The 23,177-nt window shown below is 39.7% G+C and overlaps 2 protein-coding genes and 1 long non-coding RNA gene across 8 annotated transcripts; 2 read left to right on the forward strand and 1 right to left on the reverse strand.

The window, feature by feature from the left end:
• Positions 1 to 188: 188 nt before the first annotated feature.
• On the reverse strand, positions 189 to 12,947 carry anxa6 (annexin A6). 2 transcript variants are annotated; one of them, XM_038699508.1, is made up of 25 exons: positions 12,591 to 12,947; positions 11,583 to 11,636; positions 9,238 to 9,322; positions 8,999 to 9,093; positions 8,727 to 8,840; positions 8,543 to 8,633; positions 8,376 to 8,455; positions 8,188 to 8,244; positions 7,067 to 7,160; positions 6,150 to 6,245; positions 6,006 to 6,064; positions 5,715 to 5,837; positions 5,553 to 5,611; positions 5,171 to 5,249; positions 4,542 to 4,623; positions 4,357 to 4,451; positions 4,137 to 4,250; positions 3,333 to 3,423; positions 3,158 to 3,237; positions 2,864 to 2,917; positions 2,664 to 2,757; positions 2,459 to 2,554; positions 2,274 to 2,332; positions 1,889 to 2,026; positions 189 to 641 (listed from the first exon to the last, which is right to left on the reverse strand). In XM_038699508.1, exons 2-25 carry the CDS (start codon positions 11,583 to 11,585, stop codon positions 582 to 584), a joined length of 1,998 nt encoding a protein of 665 aa, XP_038555436.1. In that variant the 5' UTR covers positions 11,586 to 11,636; positions 12,591 to 12,947; the 3' UTR covers positions 189 to 581. The 2 variants fall into 2 exon arrangements, with proteins under 2 accessions (XP_038555436.1, XP_038555437.1); XM_038699509.1 differs by having other exon boundaries at positions 1,904 to 2,026; positions 12,591 to 12,946.
• Positions 7,083 to 8,520, forward strand: LOC119888783. Its single transcript, XR_005441947.1, has 2 exons — positions 7,083 to 7,170; positions 8,209 to 8,520. It is a non-coding gene; the product is annotated as an uncharacterized LOC119888783 (long non-coding RNA).
• Positions 12,948 to 14,841: 1,894 nt separating the features above from the next.
• On the forward strand, positions 14,842 to 23,125 carry LOC119888534 (cationic amino acid transporter 2-like). Of its 5 annotated transcripts, none has more exons than XM_038699133.1 (13): positions 14,842 to 14,912; positions 16,618 to 16,634; positions 17,035 to 17,408; positions 17,933 to 18,088; positions 18,174 to 18,339; positions 18,433 to 18,569; positions 19,433 to 19,655; positions 21,235 to 21,371; positions 21,456 to 21,558; positions 21,664 to 21,797; positions 21,947 to 22,113; positions 22,213 to 22,321; positions 22,409 to 23,125. In XM_038699133.1, exons 3-13 carry the CDS (start codon positions 17,039 to 17,041, stop codon positions 22,537 to 22,539), a joined length of 1,833 nt encoding a protein of 610 aa, XP_038555061.1. In that variant the 5' UTR covers positions 14,842 to 14,912; positions 16,618 to 16,634; positions 17,035 to 17,038; the 3' UTR covers positions 22,540 to 23,125. The 5 variants fall into 5 exon arrangements, with proteins under 5 accessions (XP_038555061.1, XP_038555062.1, XP_038555065.1 ...); XM_038699134.1 differs by having other exon boundaries at positions 14,852 to 14,912; positions 16,614 to 16,634; XM_038699137.1 differs by lacking the exon at positions 14,842 to 14,912 and adding an exon at positions 14,932 to 16,316 and having other exon boundaries at positions 16,614 to 16,634.
• The last annotated feature ends 52 nt before the right edge of the window (positions 23,126 to 23,177 follow it).

The following is a 23,177-nucleotide window of genomic DNA, read 5'->3' on the forward strand; positions in this document are numbered from 1 at the left end:
TATTGCCAGTATCAACACAGTTAATCATTGAACTGCCCTGCCAAATACAAACCAAGCCATCCCCCACCAGGACACACACTATAAAAAGAGAATAAAAAGGTATAGATGTAAAAAAAAAAAAAAAAAAAAAAAAAAAGTGTATTAAATGTTTTCCAACAATGTAAGAAGAAAGAGAAAAAACAAATATCTTCTGGTATTTATAACCATTTTATTCAAGTCTACATGACACCTTAAAATCACAGTAATCATTGGACGGCCTGCATTCTGAAGGCACTCTTTGACTTTCTAATTTCCAATATGCAGAACATGTGAAGCACCTATCCACACCATCGTGAACATCTTCTTGTTACATATGGAAAAAATAAAAAAGAAAGACATCCTGACAGACAGGACAATCAGACATGAAAGCAGAAAACTGGCATTAAAGGCTGGGAGGTCATAGGTCAGGTCGTTTGGCTGAGGAGTGGCAACAGTTTAGGGACAGAGACGAAAGATACTGACGCTAACCACGACCACGTTTACCTCTGTGATCAGGCTTGTCGTTTTAACCGAAATCTGTAAACAGAGCTGCAGAGTTGTGTTTAATCTTCCCCTCCACAGAGCATCAGCAGGGTTTTACGGTAGTCTCCTGAAGTATCACCCTGAACAATGATGGAAAACACATAGAGAATGAAGCTTTAATGAATGAAGAATACTCTTTCCATCATGTTTATGCCTTCTGACATTTGGTCATCACAGAGCTGAAACCTGAAAGCAGGGCTTATTTCTCACACTTCTCAAGCACACAATAGCAAAACCTTCACTAATGGTGAATGAGAGTCATCAGGACAAGCAGAACTCTAGAAAAGTAAACCAAAATCAACATGGGAGTTGAAATTATCCTTAACATCAGCTGAGATACAGATTTAAATCTTTATAATCAGCATAAGACTATATCTTTTTAAAGAAATAGTTCCTCATTTTGGGAATGATGCTTTCTTGCCAAGAATTAGATGAAGATTAAAAAGTTATATGAGTAAATATGAAACTACACACAGCAGCTGCTTAGCTTAGCTTAGCTTAGCTTAGCTTAGCACAAAGACAGGAAAAAGGGGGAAAGAGCTAGCCTGGCTCTGTCCGAAAGAAACAAAAGTTAGTTTTAGAGGTACTGGTAAGTGGATGTACGGACATGGGATTTGTATGAATCTTTTCATCTAACTCAAGAAAGTAAATAAACATATTTCCCTTACTATTCATTTGAATATATATTTCTTAAATGCACCTGTTTGCTCTGAGATGTCAAGAGACTCTAAACTCTAGCTGAAACTGCAAATTTATCAAATAAATAGACAGGCTTAGTATTTTATAAACTTCTTGTATCAAAATCTCTTTTGCAACTGAAATCGACCACCTAAAGCTCTGCTATTAAATGTCTACAAAAACATGCATGCACGAAAGATTGTAATTTTTCCACTAAATACACACTTGAGAATAAACAATATGTGGCAATCCTTCCTGTTGCATAATCTGATCATGTATCTGGCAAAGCAAATCCAGGGCACCCTACTTGCTTGTCTGTATTGGTGTCACGGTGATTTCATCTATAAGTTATTATAGAACTGCTTCTGGCTACTTCCTGTCTCTGCGGCTGTCAGCCAATCGCATGGTGGATATAGAGAGGAAGTTAAGCAAGGGAAATTCCTAAACAGCTGTGCAGCAACCACAGACCCATAGTCCACCGCAGGAAGCTATACATTACCGTACCCCACCACAGCAGCAGAAGGAGGATGTGCAACACACACTCGTGCAGAGCAGGACAAAAGACATGAGACAAAAAATCCACAGAGACACACAGATGAGAACAACAAAAAACAACCAGGAGTGTTAGCTGACAGAGACTCTGACTTACGATCATAGTTTCTACCTGGATGAATTCATGGAGGGAGACATCATGTGTGTCCTTGAACTCTTTACGAATGTTGAAAAGGTCAATCTCGCAACGGGACACCATGATGCGGATCAGCGCTCTGTCGTCTGTCCCAAGGCCCTGCGGAAGAAATCAATAGATACTTTGTTTATTCTGATTTAGTTGCAGTAGCTGCTCCTATCTGAGAGCACTTAGCAGCAGTCATACCAAGAAAGTACACAGTAAGAGACACAAAGCCTAAATACATTACATGCAACAACAAATATGACCTAATCACTTGCTTTAGCTGGCATACAAGGCCCTGGTGACGGCCTGCAGGCCTGCAGCTAGACAGCATCAACATATGTATAGCTCTGTGAATAAATACCTTCATGGCTTTGTACAAACGGTCAGCAAAATAAGAAGGCTGGTTCTTCACACTGCAAACTGCAAAGCAAAGAGAGATCAAGAAAGGGCTAAGGAGGAGGCACAGAATAGATGTCAGCAGTATACACTTTGACGCACTCAAAAACAAAATATTACAATAAAAATCAAATCAAAGACAGTTATTACCTATTGCATGAAAGGCGTTTTTGACGTCTCCTGACATCTCTTTCTTGATAATCTGTTCAATGTCCTTGTTGGTGTATCTGACAAACTCCTGGAATACTGTGAATAGCAAGAAGTATGAAGTATCAGTTATCATGAGCTGGATCCATTTCGGACATTTAAACTTGTAATCAGCTGACCACTGTGGCTGATCTGTCTTGACCTTTACCTTTCCTGAGATGGGCAAAACTTCTGGTGCACAGAACACTCATGAACTTCATCACCATGTCATCAGACTCTGCATTGCATGCATCGGCTAGTTCCTGATAGGTTCAGGAGAAACAACAGCAACATTTAAACCCATTCTTCCGTTTCAATTTTTAACACAGTGAAACATTACATGATACAGTAAGCACGATACTAAATCACCTGAGCATCTGCATCAGCTCTTTCCACATCAGCAGGGCCTTCCTCTCTTGCACCCTGAACAGAGTAAAGACGGTAAAATGTATTTACCAAATTGCAATGATGAAATATCAGTGGTTCACTAAGGACATAGTGTTTTTTTCTTTAACATGTAATGTAAGACATTGTGAAAGAAAACTGTGCATGCCATTAAATTGACTTTTTTTGTTTGTCTGCTACAGTCAGCAGACAGGCTGCAACCAGTGAGTGGGCGTGGAAATTAAATACAGTCTAAGTTCTCATAATGATGAACATTACCTGCACGAGAGAAACAAGGATACGGCAGAAGTAGCCTGATGTGTCTGACTGAATGGCTTCCTCCAGAGATTTCTTATAGGCTGTAAGGTGTGGGTACATGATGTATTGCATGTAAAAGGTGTCCAGAGCAAAGAAGGTGATTTTAAAGAAGTTTTTTGGGGGGGATCAGACTCACCATGCTTATACGCAGCGTTCATGGCATGTATTTCCTCATTGCTCCTGGTGACCAGGATCTCGATCAGAGCGTGTTCATCTGTCCCGGCCCCCTGTTAAAGAAAAAAAGTTTGCACTAAAAGGCTGAGGGGGAAAAAAAACAAACCATAGCACACAGCCAGGAAGAAAAGAGAAAAACTCTACTACTGACAAACCCCATGTTTAGCTGTTTTTGTTCTTATATATACACCTTCCACATATTTTAATGACAGACTTTCCTAAAACTGTATTGATCACCACATTACTCACGAAATTGACTGATTCCCATTTTGGTACAGGGGTAACTTGAGTTTTCTCAAGCCTAAATAGCACATTGGACCATTCAAGGCTTAGAAATGTAGCAAAAATGTCTATTCAGTTCTTCTACTGGTCAGATAAGCAAATTATTAAATTCCCCTGCAGCAAAGTAACAATAATAAAACTTTACTTTGCACTCAATTCTTGTCTGTTTAGAGCGAAGCATGAGTCAGGTTTCTTCACAAGGAAATTCAGTCAGTGTTTGATAAGTTATTAATACCTAAAATGCAAAGTTATTTGACTTCCAAATACTTTCTGTGTGATAGTCATGGCATTCAAGCACCAACTCTATACCTCTCTGCACCTACATCAACCATCACAGACCTGGAAAAGTATTAATTATTAGTGTATTATGAAGGCATTAATTCAACCCATGGGCTTCTCTCACTCCTACACATAATACTGTAAATCAACCATGTCAACACCTGTATTTGTAGGCAACCTGTCAGTTATGAAACTGAAACTGTACCTCCATTGCCTTCCTCATCATTTTGGCATCAAACTCCCCGGGGGTCAACATGAGCCCAATGATCAGACGCTCTAAGTTCTTTGACAATTCAGACTTCAGGTCCTTAATCAGATCCTGAGGACAGAAACACACAGAGTTGTTATAAACTCACTAATAAACAATGACATGTTGAGTCTGACATTTCCAGTCCCTGGGGGATTCAATCCTGAATTTCTCTCACCCTTCCCAGGAGGGATTTGAAGGCCCGCCTGATGTCTTGCCTCTGAGCATTGCTTCTCTGCGCAACAATGTTGATGATAGCATCTTCATCTGTTCCTGTAGGCAGTGAAAAGCAGTAACATCTGTAAAACTTGTTTTGTATAATTGCAGCAGTGTAAATGTGCTTTAGTTTTCTGGATTACATACCGAATCCCTTCATAGCTTTCCTCAGCGCTTGTGCATCAGCCGCAGGATCAAAACCGGGAGCAGGGCGGACTGTTGGCCTTAGCTGGGGTAGTTGAATGACACAATAAGAAGTGTAAGATTCAATAATTACATACACACATAATGTTTAGTGGTGAAATTTAATACACCAGATGTGTTAGCTTGAAGCACTAAACATGCAGATATCTAAAATAAATGCAAAGAGTTTGTCCTGAAAACAGTACACTGAGATTCCTGATAATAGTCTGACATTTGAGGGGGTGTGTGCCCTCTTGAGGTTAGAAGCCATGACACCACTAACAATGGAAAGGTGGGTAGGCTGAAAAACAACTCAGTTTTATGGAGTGTCAGTGAGACGAGCTTTTGTTGAACAAAATGCTGAGATCATTTTGACATTCACTCCAAGGACAAAGAGAGGCAAATGGTGGCGTGGAAAGTGCATTATAACAAAAACTATTTGTATTTGAGTGAACAGCATTCTGATCCAGAGTCATACAAAGCCTTCATTATGCAGACATGGCGGTGTTATCAGCGTAGACTATATCAGCACAAGTTTGTGGCGCTGAAAAAAGCGTGTCATTACAGGGCCAGCAGGTAATTGGAACACAAACCTGGACTTTGGTCATGGCACTTGTTTCCCACATCTTGTAGGCTATCTGAGCAGCTTCAGGGAAGAACTCTCCAGCTAAGCTGTAATTATCATTTTGACACAAGAGAACACACTCAGCAAAGCCAAAACCTCAAGCTGTACAGCGTGGGTACATTTCTAAGAAACATGGATCTATTATTAAATATACTTAACACTTTTTTATTACTTTTCGACAATCTTCTTTCAATAACAGCTTCACCACATAGTTTTCATAACTCTCCAAATAAGTCAATAAATTTTTTTGGAGTTATACCTCCCTCTCAGAGAACAATAAGTCCTAAAATGTGGTGCTCTGTCACCCCCATCTGGTTGCTGCTGTTGCTTGCAGCCATACTGTAACTTACTCATCATCTCCTCCACACAGATTAAGCAGAGTCCTCTTGTAGTCCCCTGATGTGTCATCCTGTCAGGTTTAAACATACACAGAAACAAGTTAGAGCTGTACTGTCTTCTGGTGTAATTTAATTCTAAGTACATTTTAAAAAACCCTTTATAGTTTAACCAACCTTTATCATGTTATAAAGAGACTTCTCATATCTTAAACGGAAACACTCTCGAATGTCCAACATGTCTATTTCAGAGCGAGAAATCATGATCCTAATCAGGGTGTTGTCAGCTGTACCGAGCCCCTGGAAATGAGGGAGAGGACAAGTGTTCGGGTTTTGGATACTACAGCAACACTAAGAGAAAAATGTGTCATAATGACTGTGTTGCTAAGGCAAATCTACAAATATTCTGTAACCAGACTGTACAGCTATTTTTACTGGCTACTTGTTTACTATTTTGAGAATGTTTACCTTCATTGACTTGTAAAGGCGCCTGGCAAAGAACATGGAAACACTCCTAATGCACTGGACTGTGAGAAAAACCCAGAAGAGAGCCCTGTGTTAAATTGAAACTTCTCATGTCATGATGAAGCTGTATTTGAGTGTGTTTCTTACCAACAGCCAGCATCAGCCTCTCAAAGTCCCCAGACAGCTCATTCTTTATGCTGTCCTCTATGGATACCTCTGCAATCGTCTCGTATGCATCGAAAACTAAACAAACAGAAGTCAGCATTAAGTAATGTAATTTATCTAAGGGTCATTATGGTATCTTAATGTTCTGCTGATAAATGGTGAGCAGGCCATTAAATTTGCTACAGATAAGGTCCCTTGAGAATAAATTCTGATAGCTTTGATGATTGCTGACTTTTCATCTAGCCTCATCACCTGGTCAGAATGCAAAACGTTCCTAGTAAACTGGCCAATATAATAGGCCTTCGCTTGGGGGAACTTATCAAATGGCTGAACTCATGGAATTACCAAAGGTCATAACTTAATGCTTCCTTTGTTGAAAACATTTAGCAATAAAACATTCAGGGTAGTTTTGTGTATCAAACCCAACCCAAACAAGAGTTTGAGTCAAGTTTGAGTAAAATGTTATCCACAGAACTCACCACAGATCAAAATCAAATAAAATGATATCCATTGGTTATCATAGGTTATTGGAACATAGATACATTCTTGTGTTTAATGCTAATTTGCAAATGTCAGCATGCTATCAAGCTACACGAGAGATGGCGAACCTGGTAAATATTACCTGAACATCAGCATGTTGGTGGTATCACTGTTAGCATGTTAGCATGCTGAAGCTAACTCAAAGCAGCATTGTGCCTAAGTAGGCCTCAGACTCTTTTCTCGGCATTAAACAGAAAAGGGACAGTGGTAGATGAGCAATTCAGCTACAACTCATTATTCCACAGTTACACTCTGACAACAACTTGTATTGTGCCATTAACTCCTATGAGACTTGATGTCACAGTGGAATTGTCTGGATGCCTCACGGCCGTGTTAATTTCCCTGAGAGCTGTGTTCACCCATGCGGAGGTGGGTCACACTGCGGTTTCCCAGGATCATGATGAATTTGGCCTCGTCGGTCCCCCACTGCTCTTCCCCAGCTGCATACAAGTCCTTCGCAGAGGTGAGAAAGCACAGGATGAGATCATGTAGAAATTCAAAAAACTGTCATTAATGTTACGTGTTACAGCTCTCAGATAGGAGCGGCTACTGCAACTAAACGTGTTACAGCTTATCTACCTTAATTAACCTAATCATACATTGAGAATCAATATCAATGTTTTTAGCAATGCTAGTGCTATGACTGTAGGGATAGCAATGTCGTTCGGTCACTTGGGTCCAAACTGAAATATCTACTGTTGACCGGATTGCCATAAAACTTTTTTACAGATATCCATGGTCCCCAGAGGAGGAAGTCTGCTGACTTTGCCGGATCCTTAAATCTTTTCTCATTTAGAATTAAAAGAAACTTCTATTTGTCTAACAAAGTAATTACATTCCCATCATTAGTTTTGCTACACTTTGGGTTATTGAATGTTAACACACTTAACAAAGATGGTAAAAGTGGCTCTCTTACCAGGTTCCAAGGGTTTTTACTGAGCTGGGAGATTATCTTACTTTGCTCCCTGGTCTTGGAATAACTTGCAAAACTTACTACATCTAAATGATCTAGTCCCACTAAATGACTTTAAAGCCATGTTAAAATTCCATGTAACGGAGAAATGTCACTGCATCATGTAACCTAGATAAGTCCCTTTCTTTTATATATGAAGTTTGTTTTGACTGTGTTTTATTTCTATTTGAATTTTTTAAAAGCAAGGTAAACATAATACCTGGTAAACAGCATGTCAGAATTGCCATTGTGAGTATGTTAGCATGCTGTTGTTAGCATTTAGCTCAAAGAACCACTGTGTAGACGTGCGGCCTTATAGAGTCACAAACATAGCTGTAGACTCGTCCATATTACAATACGTTTCGTCTGTTTCATCAGTGTCTTGTATATTGTAGGCATACTCTTTTGCGGAAAATTAAACACACAAAGTAAAAAAACGGTCTTTTTAATTACCTTTAAATAAAGGTCATATAAAGTCAATAAGCCCAATCATGCTGCACTTCTCTATTAATCATAAAATGTTCTCACTTGTGCATCCTGCCCCACCAGATCTGCATCCACCACTCCTGACTCATCTCTGGTCCCCTGGAACCATCAAACCAAAACAACACACTGCTGATCAGTCAGTGGTTAAAAGTACTGTGGCCAAGACAGTCTCTGTATGGTTTACAGGGTGCATCACTGGTGAGAATATCAACTCCCCTCTGTGAACTGACCTGAAGTAAAACAACCAGCATCTTCTTAAAGTGACCTGAAGTGTCCGCGGTTATGTCCTCCTCTATGTCTCGGCCGTAGGCTGCAGACATAGACATCAATGTAAAATGTTGAGAGCTAAATAAATAATATGTTGATTTAAAATGGCATCTTATTTAACATGCCTCACCATCATTGTATGCTGCAACCATGTCCTGTATCTGTTTATTGTTTCTAGACGCCAAGATTTCAATAAGGCATCTCTCGTTTGTTCCAACTCCCTTGAAACAGAGCATTAAGTTAATTGTGAAGTAGCTTCTGCTTCATTAGACGTGACCAGAGTATGTTAAAGAATCTTGAGGTCAGTGTCTTACTTTGACTGCATCATGGATTTCTTTGGCATCATGGTAGGCTGGGGTTCTCATCAGACTAACAATGAGACGCTCAAATTTACCCGTAAGCTCATACTTAAGATCCTCAATCAGGTCCTGTGGAAACAACAAAAACATAGGGCTGAGTTATGAACTACTGTCTAAATGTGTTCTAAGTTACTGTATGGCAAGATATTCAAACCATCTCTGAAAATTTTGATTCTATTTTAGAAAACATGAATAAGAGATGTGATGATGATTATGCATTCTTGCACCTGTCCAAAGCTGCTTTTGTACGCTGCAATGATTTCCTGCCTCTGTGCATTGCTTCTTGATGTGACCAGGTCCAAAATGGCATCTTTATCACTACCTGAGGGACACAAAGAAATAGTTTCAACAACCTTCATCTCCGTCACAGAAACTGATCTCTGACTGTATCACTGTCACAACTTCTGTGTGAAAGGTGACATTTTTGCTTTCGTAACCAAAAGCCATGGAGGAGGGAGGCACTCACCGATGCCTTTCATGGCATTGTAAAGGGTCTCAGCATCAGCGCAGGGATCAAAGTCCTGAGCATCTGTTATTGTGCCTCTAAACACCTGTAAGAAAAATAGTTCAACTGAATTTCATAGGTGATACATTCTTAATCATGATGATGCAGTGCACAGTGGTGTGTTGGGTGTCTGGAGCTCTGACATAATACACAGAAATGATTACATTATCTCTCTAGCTCAGCCTCTGTGTAAATACTCCAGTATATTTGTAAGGATTTCTAATGATGACAGTGACTAGGTGGGTTGTGGCTATTGAGGTGAGGCTACTAGCCACAGCTCAGAGAAGTTTAAAAGTCAAATGTCAGAAACAAAGTTACAAAACCACAAAGAAATACAGCCAGAGGAAACAACAGTGCCCGCTTAAAGCTAATAAGTCAGTAATTCTTGGTATAGCATAATATATTATTTTTGCAACACTAGCAGCTTGGCTCTAGGGATGAAAATATTTCCATAACGGATTAATGGATTGCCATGAAATTTGGTCAAACATTCCCGGTCACCGGAAGATAAAGAATCCTTATTTTGGTAATCCCCTGACTTTCCCTAGTACCACCATGAGGTTGACATTTTTGTTTTTTAGTGAAATATCTCAATAACTATTGGATAAATTGCCATGTAATTTAGTACAAACTTTCATGTCACCTTTAGGATGAATTTATAACTTTGGTGATTCCTTAACTTTTCTTCCCACAATAGCGCCGTCAAGTCAACATTTGAATTTGTCCAATATTTTTATTTATAACCAAATACCTGCAAAAACATTAACATTCCCATCAGCCTCAGCTGTACGATGTTTTTTGTGCTAATTATCAAATACTAACACACGCTTAACTAAGATTATGAACACTATTCCTGCTAAACATGCTGATGTTTAGCTCAAAGAATTGTTGTACCTTCGTAAAGCCTTGCAGGGCTGCTAGTATTGCTGTAGTCTTGTTCTATTAAAGACCGGCTGTGTTCAGTGTTTGCTCCTCCAACATTTGCTATGACTTTGCAAATGCTGCTCACCTCAACCCAGTCAGCATGAGAAAGGGATTGGCTGTCAGTTGCCAACTGAGGATCATGAGGTTATGACTTAAAATACACTTTGCTTTTCCAGGGTCACACATTTGGACTGCATATCCTGCTTTCTAACAGTTCACTGGCTTGATCCACACCTACTTTTAGGGTGTGAGTAGTGGACCATGTAAAAGTGGCAGGACATTGGGACAGGAGGTGAAGCCAAGTCTGCCATTACAACAGCTGATTGCTTGCACCTGTCCCACCCCCCAGCAGATCAGAGGAAAGCCTGCTATGCATGAGCATGTCTGTGTGTGAGGCCGGTGCATGTGTGTAGAAGCAGGGGCAGTGGGTGTGTCTGAGAAGCAGGGAGTCAGGTTGCACAAAAAGTATAGGTTCCATTGCAGGGGTCTGTCATGCAAAAACACATCCAAACAAACCCCAGTGGGGATGTAAAGAAAATATAAAGCTCTGTATAAGGGCATTGTTGTAAAAATGAAAGTTACTGCTCACCTATGAAAAATTATCATAGCTCTATTGTTTTGGCACTATGAAGCTATGATGTTACAAGCTCATTCACTGTGGGATTGATGCAGCTGCTGCCGTAAAGATTACTGCTGCATTGAGGCAGTCAGCCAAAATGTGCTCCCCACACTGCCGAGGGGCCTCCGCACATGCTGTGATCCCCTGCTTCACTACAGCGACCATGACTCTTCACGACAGCTGGAGAGCTTCACCCCCATAGTGACACAAGCAAACACAAGCGCCTAGCAACAGACCTTTACCTAAACTTATCACATTTCCTGTGATGGGCCTTATGCGGAAAAGTCCAAATGTGGATTTAATGTTATGAGCTAAATTTCCTTCCTTACTTCCATCCTTCCTAGGCGCTGCTTTTTTCTTCTGTTGCCAAGGCCACAACTTTGCATAGTATAATTAAGAGCAAGATCAGGATAATAGGGCACTGACTCGGACAACTCGGGCAATAAAGTTGGATATCTGCCACAAGCCTTAAGATAATTTAATAAAAGACAAAGAGCTGTTGCCTTTGAAAATATGCTGTCAGGTTTGTCTATCAGATGTGCAGGCACCACAGGCAGCAAATGACACCTTACACTGCTGCCTTGCCCTTTATGATGGAGACGACTCACATGGTGGCACTTGGCAGAAAAATGACCCCATTCTGTCCACACCTCATTCAGTTGTACACAAAACCATCCATGCGCCATCAAGAGATCTGGTCAGCAGTCTGATAATCCACATCATACTTACATAATGCAACATGAGAACAGTCCTGTCTACTTACCATTTCTATATTTTGTCTTCTGTTTCAACACTGCAGGAATCAATAGTTTCAGGCCTAGAAAAGAGAGAAATGCTGATGTAGGGCTGGATAGTGGCATTGCAAAACAACCTTGCCCTGGGGAAAGTATCATTCACCTCCACTGTGGGGAAATCACGTTGCAAAGAGACAGTATGCATGATGATGATCCCTCCTTTCCTGTGTATATCTGATGGGGTGGTCTGTTCAGTGTCCTACCCGACAGCTGGTTAGAACTGAACTGAACACCTTCAATAACGCAGCCAATTAGCACAAAAGGGAGACAAGTTTCTGTAAGACCTGACTTCTCATTCACCTAACATGGTTGGCGGGTGGAATTTGCATTAAGCTAATTGATAGGAAAACTATTTAGTCAAATTTCCATGCTGCCATTTTCTACCCTACAATGCAGCCATTCAGACAAGTCAAGCATATGGAGGCCCAGCTAGTACAGAGAAACTAGCTCTGTTAACCTTGCTTGACTTACTACATTTCTGAATTTAGAAACACATTGCAAAAGTACAGTTCTACAGATAAGATCAAATTGAGAGGACAGATATTGGACAAATATAGACTTATTCCTTTTCAACTTTTCTACAGGGAAGATGAAAGACTCCAACTTTCTCCAACCAGGTTTTAAGTGCTGTACTGTTTGTTTAAGAGAGAAGAGAAGCTCTCTCAAAATAGCAAGCTGAGTTTAACTTGCCAGAATCAAAGTCTGGGGGTACTGGGCCTTTATCTGGACAGAGCAGAGCCACACCCTTCTCTGTACCGAGATAGTGGAATAAACTTAAGAGGATTTATATCTAACAAATTTTTCCCTATTTATTTAGACTTTTCTCTGTAACAGATAGAGTTTTTATACCCACGTATTAACTAGATTAAATTAAAAACTGTCGTTCATGGGGTTCTTGCTCCACTGCAATTGCAACAAACTGTGTTTCAGTCAGAAATAATAATTAAGATGTCTCCAAATGACAGCTAATGGCTTACCTTCTCTGTGCAGGAAAAAACGGTGTCCGGTGAGAGTGCCGGTGCTGTCTCTGCACTGTCCCCGCTAAACCAGCTCCGTCAGTCTGCTGCAGTCAGACTCAAGCCGTCCCGTTACGTGTCCTCTGTGACGCAACGACTCCGACTCTCTCGCGCGCAGCTTCTTTAAAGAGTGCGTGTGAGCCTGAATGTAGCAGTGCAATTACGGTAAATAGGGAAAGACTGATATTTGCAAATAAGTGACCGGGTAACATCCAGTCCTAACTGAAATCTAACTCACGGAGGGTGCACGGTTTTACTCACATCTATTTCTGCAGCTGCTGCCGCATCTGGAAGACAGACACCAGCAGCTTCCATTCTAGCATTTATTTTACTGCAGACAAGTAGACAAACAAGTGTCTGTCTTTAAATCAGTTTTCTGAACTTTGTCACTTGACTGAGAGTTCAAATGTGAGGGGAGCTTGCTGGCACTGATGTGTGAGCTAACCTGATCTATTTCTGTTTTGTCAGGCGCCTATTCCAGTAAGAGGGGGAGATGGGGTGGCATGTTAGCGTTGTGGACCATACAGAAGGAAAAATGTGAGAATATGAAATCAATTAAAAACTGCAATTCCTATGAGCTCTCAGTGGCGCTATGATAAGAGGCACAAACACTGATACAAACTTGTTTCATGATGTATGAAACTATTTTTAGCCCACTGAATAATATCTTCTAAGTGCAGTTAATGTGATATTTCTTTAAGTACTGCATTTATTATTGGTGACATATTGTATGGAGTGTGGTGGCAGGTGACTTCCAGGAATCACAGAGGCTTACAGACAGCCCGGTGCCACACACAGCAGAAGCATGACTCCGACCCCAGTGTCATTGGCTTTAGTTTTGTGGTTACTATCAAAGTTCCCCTGACATCACGCACCTCGGCTTACTGCATGAATAGGAAGAACACTTTTTATTCATGCGCGTATTTGAAGTGTCAGATATGATTGTTGTGACTTGTTTTCCCTTATTCTTGTGTCTTTGTATCATATCATCCCGGATCTTCTTAAATGCTCCCACGAGAGTGAGAGGGGTCCATATGAGGTAAACCCAGATGGAGGTGGGAGGTACCAGTGATGAAATGTAGTTGCTGTACTGCCCTCTTGTACTTTGAAAATGCATTGCACACTGATATTGAGAACTGCATTTCAGAACTCACGCGCACGGAGTACGGTCGATCAGAAATGTAATGTTTAAACTGCCTTTAGTATTATGCCAATACTTTCTTTTTGCACCTTATTTTTCTCTACATTTATATTTTCATTTTTTATTCCTATAGCTTATATATTTTCCTTAAATTATTTACCAGAATCTTTATGATGTTATTTTATGTTTTTTGTGATGGTTTTGAATGTCCTATGATGGAAGATACTCACACATACCTGCTGTGATGCCTAAACTTGTTAACTTGTAGTGAACCAAATAGAGATTTTCATGAGGAAAAAAGAAAGTACGGTTGATAAGCGTATTATAATGGACAGAAAATATTTTAATTATGTAGGCTACTTAAAATTTTAAAAATATTTTAAGATTTAGAAAGTTTTTGATTGCATCCATGATTTCACAATCTACATGTTTCTTTCCCCTTTTAGGCATATCTAGCCTGTATTTGACCTGGGAACTGTAAATCTAACAAATGTGTTATTTCTTTTTTTTTATTGCGAGACAAAAGACAACATTGACATGACGATACAGAGGGAAACAACACAAACACATAAACTAGATAAATAAAATAAACATAAATACATGAAAAACAATAAAATGACTGAATCTTCAGAACAGAACAAAGAATCGTTGTAATAATAAATAATAATAAAAATGCATCATATAAAAAATAAATTATTTAATAAAATGGAATACTGCTTACTACAATAAATTAGTGTTTTCTGACAATCAATCCCCCAAACAAGTTATATACCCTAAAATGTGTATCTGTTTATGTATCTGTCCATCAAATTCATGAATTTAAAAAATGGAATGAAAACAAAACAACAAATGAAGTGAGCACAAAAGCATTTTTGACATTCTGCATAGGATTTATTGTTCACAATTCTCACCCTGTGCCTTCCATGCAATAATGAGCACATTATGATCCAAACTGGTCGGCAATGAGAAAGGCTACTTTGTAAGTAATTCTATTGAGTGGGAGGGTCACATGGGCCAGTCTTGTATATATCGCAGTACAAATCATGTTTCCTTCATCCAAGTCAACAGCACGGATATTTTTGCTTCACTGCGCTGTTTTCTCCACACAGTCACCAGTCACTCCTCGTGGGACTGAAGACAAGGTAAAGAACTGTATGAAATTACCACCAGCAAGTCAGATTCAACTCTCTGACCTCTGCTTTGACTTGCATCTGTGAATTTTAATACTGGACAACAATATTTACCTGTAACACTGCATCTGGGATGCTTCTTAAATGCTCAATAGACAGTCACTCTTTAATGATCACTGACTGAGCTTCACTGGAATCTAGATCAGTCCTCTGACGTGCATAGTAGTTGTTATGTAGTTAAGCATTACTCCATTGTCCCTCTATCTTCAGATAGGAAGCCTGAGCTTTTAAGTATGTCAAAGGTACTTTGACCGTCCACACAGGCTGCCTTCCCACTCGCCTCCTGCCTGCTTAAGTAGATGCCAGGGGGGATTAGGTGAGCTGAAATCCCCTGTTGGGAGATGAGAAGGCTACCTCTCAAAGAGTACAGTAAGTGTGCAGCCTGCAGCATGCATAAGCCATGAAAGCTGCTTTGTCCTCTGTTTCATTAACTCACAGGGCCATTAGTCTGGCAGGCTCACACCTCCAGCTCGAGATGGGAACACAGCTCTCATAAGAAAAGCAGGAAAACTCTAGCACAGCTTAAATGATGAGGCCACAAGTTTCTTTCTAAGCAACACTTGCATGCAAACACACTGTAAAGAACACTGTAAAGTTCTGGAGGGAATGCCATATAAAAACGCAACAATTGCAGTTTTTCATTTTATAAGTTTTGTTTATTGGTTTCAGACATTGGGAAAGTAGTCAGGTTTCTTTTGAAAGTGTGGATTATTTTTCTCAGTTTCTACCATTTCCACTTTCAGAAGCTTCTTTTTTACTGGTTCCTTTTTGTAAAGGACAAAATCCAAAGTCATAGACGAATGTGTACCTTAAAGGCTTGGATTATCTTAAAGGCATAATCATGAAAAGATTATCAAAGCCACAGCTCTTGCTGACATTATGTACACACAAGAGTTATTCACAAGAAGCGTCACATTTTTTCAGCAACTTTTTTTTTTACAGAAAACCCTCAAAATTAAGAAAAGAAAACCAACAAATGTAACACTGTCCCTGTTTAACGGTCTTAATGCTTAGTTAATTTCCTTCTTTTTATTCCTTCCATCCCTGCTGTGTCAGATACTATGAATGTGGATTAAATAACCAAATTACTTCTGGTTAAGAGGAAACTGTGCAGCAGGTGTAGTCATTTACATTAAGAAAATTTTATAACTTATTGCAAAACTTGTCAACACAGGTAATGTAAACACAGTTTCCCAGGTTTACCGGTTTGGGGACACTTTGCACATCTATAGATAATGTAGAGAGGAGATAAAGGTCTAATCACAGGTTGTGTCAAATTTTATCTGCAGTGATTTTTTCCCCCTGAAGAAAAGTTGAGAAGTGCGATTATCTCTGACATGATACTGCTCTGGTGAGGTGAGAAAAAACTTTGCAAACGACAAAATAATGTTTTTATTGCCAGGGGAAGAGAAAATTATAAATTAAGCTCCTGCATTCCACAGACATGTTCAGGAAGTAAATGGCATGTAATTGAAGGTTGAGTAAAGTGCAGTCCCTGAGCGGGGCGTTGTTTACTGCTGCCGGCAGCAGTGAAAACTCCAGGCATCAGCACTATCATATCAGGAGGTGATAAAGTAGGGCATGTATAAAAGAATAATGTGATTTACATGAATGACAAATCTTTTATTTGTCTCTTCTTTGCACACCTGTGAGGCAGGAGACTACGCAGAAGAGGTGAGTCAATGCAGCCTTTTCTTTGTTCTTAATGTAATTTCAGTGATTGTTAGAGCATGTCATTTGAGGTACATATGAACACAATTAGGCTTTGACCAAACAGAATTTTTCCAAGTTTCTTTTTTTCAGAATAAATAGTTCATTTTGCCAATGTAAGGCCAATGTTAAATTAAAAAAGAGATTTTAAGAGTAATGTTTCTTTGAAGAGGAAATGTTCAACTGTGGAGCTGACCTGACAATTATTCACTGACAGGTTCACTGATCTGCCCTTTCCTCCCCACTCCTCTCCCCTCACCTTTTCTTCCACTGACTACGTCTCTCCCAATGACATCAAACTGCACTCCCATCTGTCTCTTCCTTTATCATTTCCCTATCTTTCCATCCTGATCCAAACCCCTAGAAGCATGCCGTGTGGCAGCGTAAAGTCCTTTCTGGTGAGCCTGTCTCGGACGAAGCCCCTGGAGCCCGAGGGGGAGCAGTCCACGTTTAACCGATGCCTGACCACTCTGGACCTGGTGGCCCTTGGCGTGGGCAGCACTCTAGGGGCTGGGGTCTATGTCCTGTCTGGGGAGGTGGCCAGAGAAACTGCCGGACCCAGCATCATAATCTCCTTCTTCATCGCCGCCCTGGCATCCATATTCGCCGGGCTGTGCTACGCAGAGTTTGGGTCCCGGGTTCCCAAAACAGGCTCAGCGTACCTTTACAGCTATGTGACTGTTGGAGAGCTACTGGCTTTTATCACTGGGTGGAATCTGTTACTCTCCTACGTAATAGGCAAGTGTGATACACAGGATTTGTTTCATGCAATATCAATTATAATCGATGATCATGTCTATTATTCTAAAATGTTGATGTTAAATGTTAATGATAAGTAATCTTACCTCTATATGCCATAAATGTACAGGAAAAAAAAAAGATTTCAATTTAATCTCTGCTTTCCATCCTCTGAAAAAACAGATATTTTACTCTAATGTAACATGTTTGGCTCATTGAATTCTAAAACCCATAACTGATCAACCATCAGCATGAGACTCTTAAACGCTCTGTGACCTTTCACCTGCTGTATAAGCAGATTATTAATGGCTGTTAATGGTTTGAAGGTTTAGTTCTTGTTTTTTTTATACCGCTTTGCTTGCACGATGATAATCCCATAAACCAGGAATGTGGTTTAAAATAACGGAGAAATAAAGTGTTGCAGGGAAGGAAATAGCACTATTGTTATTCTCTGTTTATGACTACAATTAAATGGTGACTCAGGCTGATAAGTTTATTTCATCTTTCTGTCACAATCTACTCAGGGACATCCAGCGTTGCGCTGGCGTGGAGTGGGACATTTGATGACCTCATAGGGGGCGTCATATCGAAATACTTTGAAGAAAATGCAGCCATTGGCCTCCCTGGCCTGGCACCTTACCCAGATGTCTTTGCTGCTGTTCTCGTCTTGATACTGTCAGGTAAAATGATGACACCGGTGTAATTAAGGTGGCAACAGTTATACGTACACACACAAAATAAACATTCTGCATGTTTTCCATGAAGGTGTGCTGGCATTTGGAGTGAAAGAGTCAACAACAATCAACAAGATCTTCACAGCGATCAACATCCTGGTGCTGCTGTTTGTGATCATCTCTGGGTTCATCAAGGGACACATCTCCAACTGGCAAATCAGTGAAGATGTTCTTATAAACGCCACAGCAGAATTCAAGTAAGTGCAGGATCCTGTCTTATTGAAATACATTACTCTCCTTGTTATCTTAATGTAAATAACTACAAAATAATGCTCTCTAACCCACTTTAGAAACTTGAGCTCCACTGCCAATGTGACAAGTATGTATGGAGTGGGTGGATTCTTCCCATATGGCATTAGTGGAACGATAGCCGGAGCTGCGACATGTTTCTATGCTTTTGTTGGATTTGACTGCATTGCTACAACAGGTGAGGACAATTTCTCCCTTTGTCACTGTTGTTACATATGGCTATTTTTGCCAGTATATGATGCATTACTAAATAAATATGAGATCAAATAGGCATAATACTGTGTATGCAATGACAAAGCAGAAATGTGTGCCAAACTTTGCAGTGTAGCAACAGGTTTCAATAACTTTGGTGTGCTGTTGCTCAAAAGTGTAAGGATTAATACAATTCCTCCAATGAAATGCAGCATTCTATTAATGAATTTGATATCTGCTACTAACTGCTATTTCCAGGGTCAGTAATGAACCCTCGAGATTTACTGTCAAGATGATGCTATGACACTTATTACATACTAATTTATTATTTTATAAGGAGTAAATGATTATTCTTCATATTATCGTGAATGATCACAGTATTGCACATTTACACTGCTAAATCATCAGTTAATGATATTCCTTCTCTTGTATCATATAATAAACCTAAATAAATGAATAAATTAAGCAGTATTTATAAAACACACTGTGGCCATGTTTTATTGATATTACCTAATATAAAATAGAAAATAATTTAATTATTTACAACGTTAATAAGTCATCATTAGTAATACATTATATTACAACAGCTTTGATACAACCAAAGATTATCCAGCACACACAGTAATACTTTTTAAAAGGCTCTTTAGAAATCAACACCCAATTGTAACCATAGTCACTCCTTTTCCTTCAATTTTCAAAACTTTTAAAACGTTGTTGGATTGTTGGATATCAAAATTGTAACAGTCATATTTTTGGGATATTGCTCTTTTGATTTCACATGACAGCATGACAGACACGAAGGAGAAATATCATCAGTGTCACTGACATCTCGCGTTTCTTTCTCCACAGGTGAGGAGGTGAAGAACCCTCAGAAGTCTGTCCCTCTGGGCATTGTGGCCTCACTACTTATCTGTTTCCTGGCCTACTTTGCTGTGTCTGCTGCTCTCACCCTGATGATGCCTTACTACATGCTCAGTAAAAAAAGCCCCCTGCCAGTGGCCTTTGAGTATGTCGGGTGGGCTCCCGCCAAATACGCTGTGGCTGTGGGATCGCTGTGTGCCCTGTCCACAAGGTATGAAACTACTGGTAGTACAGTCAGGGTCAGGGAAAACAATTTATGGGCTAAAAATGTTTAACTTTCTTGGGATTGCAATGTTAGTCTGACAGAGTCATTCATTCATGTATTGGATCGACTGCCATGAAGTGTAGTACAGACATTCATGGTCCCCAGAGGATCCTAATAACTCTGGTGATCCCCTGATACAAAGCCAATGCTGTTTTTTGTTAGAAAATGCACCAATTTTCAGCCCATGCTTGGTAAGACTTCTAGATTTCCATAACTTCTGAGGATATAGTGGGTTGTTTTTGATAGCACTTTGATACAAATAGATGTAGACCATCCCAGTGCATCCCCAGTGTGACGTAAAGGAGAAATATGATGTTAAAAGAGAGGTAGATAATCATAACACAGCCATATCTGAACACGTGTGGTTTCAGAAACATTAGATAAAGACTAATCTAAATTGCCACTGGAAAGGAAAAGGTTACCAGAGTTTACAGACCCACTACACATCTCAGTGAAAAATCTGGCTTTATTTTTTAATCTCCACTGTAATTTTCTACTCTACTGTACTATACTGAAATAACAAAGTGTGCTCTGCTGCAATATTTCCTCAGAAAATCATCTTCACCAAAACCTGGAAAGCATTCAAGAATGCTACAAGGTGTGCAGCACCACCAGGTTACTGGATTGTTAACTTAACATAGTGCAAGAAGATAGAGATATATGTCTTTCTAAAAGGAAGGTTTTGTGAGTTCAATGAAAAACATTCACTGTTAACCATAAAACTGATTAACCATATACAAGTTCTCAAACTGCAAATTCAAAAAATCTGTTATGGTTAGACGTTTTACCGTGTTCTCACATTACTCTCTGTTGGGAACTACCATTTTGCTAACAAGTGGAACTTGTACTACCACTGTGGCTGCTGGAGCATTTGTTTTGTTTGTCTGTCTGACAAAATGAAACAAGATGAGACATATATGATAAAGTGCAACACATATTTTCTTTAGAAAGGCCATCTGTGAAAAAGGAAGGGACATCAAGAAACAAATGCAAAGGGAAATTTAAAGTTGCATGACTTCAATTTATGAGGAAAGGGTGGGGTCTTAAATAAACAACCATTTGAAAACACTTTGCCAAATTAAATTATTCCCTCACTCATATCAGTTTGAGACAGAATACCAGCAAAGAAATTAGGACTGACAAACCAGCATGGAGATGTAGGGAATAATCAGTCTTTCAGCCAGTCTGTTTCTAAATTAAAGAGAAGCTGTGTTGGTATTAAAAGCATTTGGTGAAACCTTTTAATATGGCCCACAACGTACAGTGTAATTCTTCCCAATTTACAATGTAATTGTTTGAACTGCAACAGTGTAGCAGTAAGAAAGAATTTGCTGAGAGGTACAAGAGAACAAGATGAGAAGTTAGCATTTTCAGAAAGTTGGCTTCTTTTAGTTTTTGTAAAAACAAAATAGTATGTATCAGAACATAATGTACTAGTGCACTCCAAACAATTAATACATTGTAATATAACGTGTAACCAAGCTAGATGGTCGTTGACTGACCCTGTTTGCGTTTGTCTCTCCAGCCTACTGGGTTCGATGTTCCCAATGCCCCGGGTGCTGTTCGCCATGGCAAGAGACGGCCTCCTTTTCCAACCCTTGAGCAAGGTCACCTCCAAGGGCAGTCCTGCTATAGCTACCATATCATCTGGAATTGTGGCAGGTACAGATTTTCCAGCGTCTATGCACATGTGGTGAGGATTTAGGACTTGAAGTAACTCTGTATTCCCTGTTTGTCATCTTTCAGCCATCATGGCTCTGCTGTTTGACCTGGAAGCACTGGTGGAAATGATGTCCATCGGCACTCTGTTTGCTTACACACTCGTGGCCATATGCATCTTAATCCTGAGGTATATTTATCTGATCTGGTTCCACTCCCACAGTGCTTTATCTACCTTGAATGCTGAAAAACAAACTGAATTTGTTACATATTTCTCTCTCTTATTGCAATCAAGGTACCAAGTGGGGCCATCTGAAGACACAGACCTACAGGTTATAGAGCCAAAGACCAAGTTTGGCTTCCTGACGCCTCCATCTTCTCCCACTTCATACACCTCAAGAAGAGTCACCATGCTGACTGTATTCTCTGGTACGTAAGGCAGACATTACTGCAGCATTTGTAGGTGTTCAATTGTTTCTTTAGCACTCTACTGCCTTTTCTTGACCACTAACACTTTCTTTGAAATTGCCTTTATCTTTCTGGTCCACAAACTGATCTCTCTCATTCTTCTTTTGCAGTTGTATGTGTGACTGCATTGTGTGTCACTCTGACCAAGGCATTAGATGCTCTGGCCCGTATGGAAGCATGGTGTGTGGCAATTGTCTGCATCCTCGCCTGTATCTTGCTATTAAACATTTTCATCATCTGGAGGCACCCACAGAATGCCACCAAGGCAACTTTCATGGTGATAATATTTTAATTGCACCCAGATTTTATGTGGAAGTTATAATAAGCATAAACTAGAAAATCACACTTTCACATCCTCTGTTTCCTCTGTTCCCAGGTGCCCTTACTCCCTGCATTGCCTTTAGTGAGCACACTCATCAACGTATACCTGATGGTCCAGTTAGGTGGAGACACATGGATACGATACTCTATTTGGATGTTAGTGGGTAAGACCATGTTTCTGCTTGAAAGGCTTAGAGGGTTTTTATTGAGTGAGTTGCCCAACTGTAATGATCCCCATCTTCTCTCTCCAGGGTTACTCATTTATTTTTGCTATGGCGTGCGTCACAGTGTTCAGAGGAAGCGTCTCATGGCCGGCCAGATGAAGATTGAAACAGTCAGCGAACGAATAGAAAAGAGCACCATTAAAGAAGCAAAATTCTGAGTTGGGCTGAAGCAGAGAGGAATAGATTGATATGTTACAGTGAGTAACTGCTTTAAGTGTGTAACTACTGTTTCTGCAGTGTTCAATATCTGACAGGTGTACAGTGTTGAAGCGCAGACAAATGGAGATGTGCCAACTTGTAGACTTTTATTCCACACTGAAACTTTATTACATGTTGATGGAGTTTGTCATTTATCTAAATATTCTTATTGTCAACACTGAAATGATGCCTGACATATTTTTGGACGTGTATATGCTGCCTGTATCTTTGTAGTTTACACCTGTGTTTAAAAAGAAAAAGAACAAAAGGGCTCAAACTGTTGATAATTTATAATTTTATAACACTTAAATAACATAGATACACTTTTCATATCAATTGTAAAATGTTAAACATTTTAGTTTCAATTTTAAATGTTAGGGGTTTTTTTACACATAAAAATATAGAGTAAGACTGTATGTACAATGTAGATACAGATAATCTTGCGAATGTTAGTGTGTAAATATGGAAACTGTACATGTTTTATAATTATATATTGCAAATGTATTCCTTAATAATAAAAAAGAGAGAATCCGGTTTTCAACACGACTACAATCTGGAGGTAATTTTCTGAAGGGCACGTTGATGAAAAGAGTTCCAC

Source organism: Micropterus salmoides, unplaced genomic scaffold, assembly GCF_014851395.1.
Source record: "Micropterus salmoides isolate LMB-PRFRI ecotype aquatic unplaced genomic scaffold, ASM1485139v1 Ms_hic_scaffold_5, whole genome shotgun sequence".
Taxonomy (NCBI): domain Eukaryota; kingdom Metazoa; phylum Chordata; class Actinopteri; order Centrarchiformes; family Centrarchidae; genus Micropterus; species Micropterus salmoides.

Coding starts and splice junctions, on each gene's coding strand:
- LOC119888534 (XM_038699133.1), top strand. CDS start 17,039: ATGCCGTGTGGCAGCGTAAAGTCCTTTCTGGTGAGCCTGTCTCGGACG. Junction 21,372..21,455: donor ATCATCTGGAATTGTGGCAG/GTACAGATTTTC, acceptor GTCATCTTTCAG/CCATCATGGCTCTGCTGTTT. Junction 21,559..21,663: donor ATATGCATCTTAATCCTGAG/GTATATTTATCT, acceptor ATTGCAATCAAG/GTACCAAGTGGGGCCATCTG.
- anxa6 (XM_038699508.1), bottom strand. Junction 4,624..5,170: donor GTGCCATGACCAAAGTCCAG/GTTTGTGTTCCA, acceptor CAACTACCCCAG/CTAAGGCCAACAGTCCGCCC. Junction 4,452..4,541: donor GAAAGCTATGAAGGGATTCG/GTATGTAATCCA, acceptor CACTGCCTACAG/GAACAGATGAAGATGCTATC.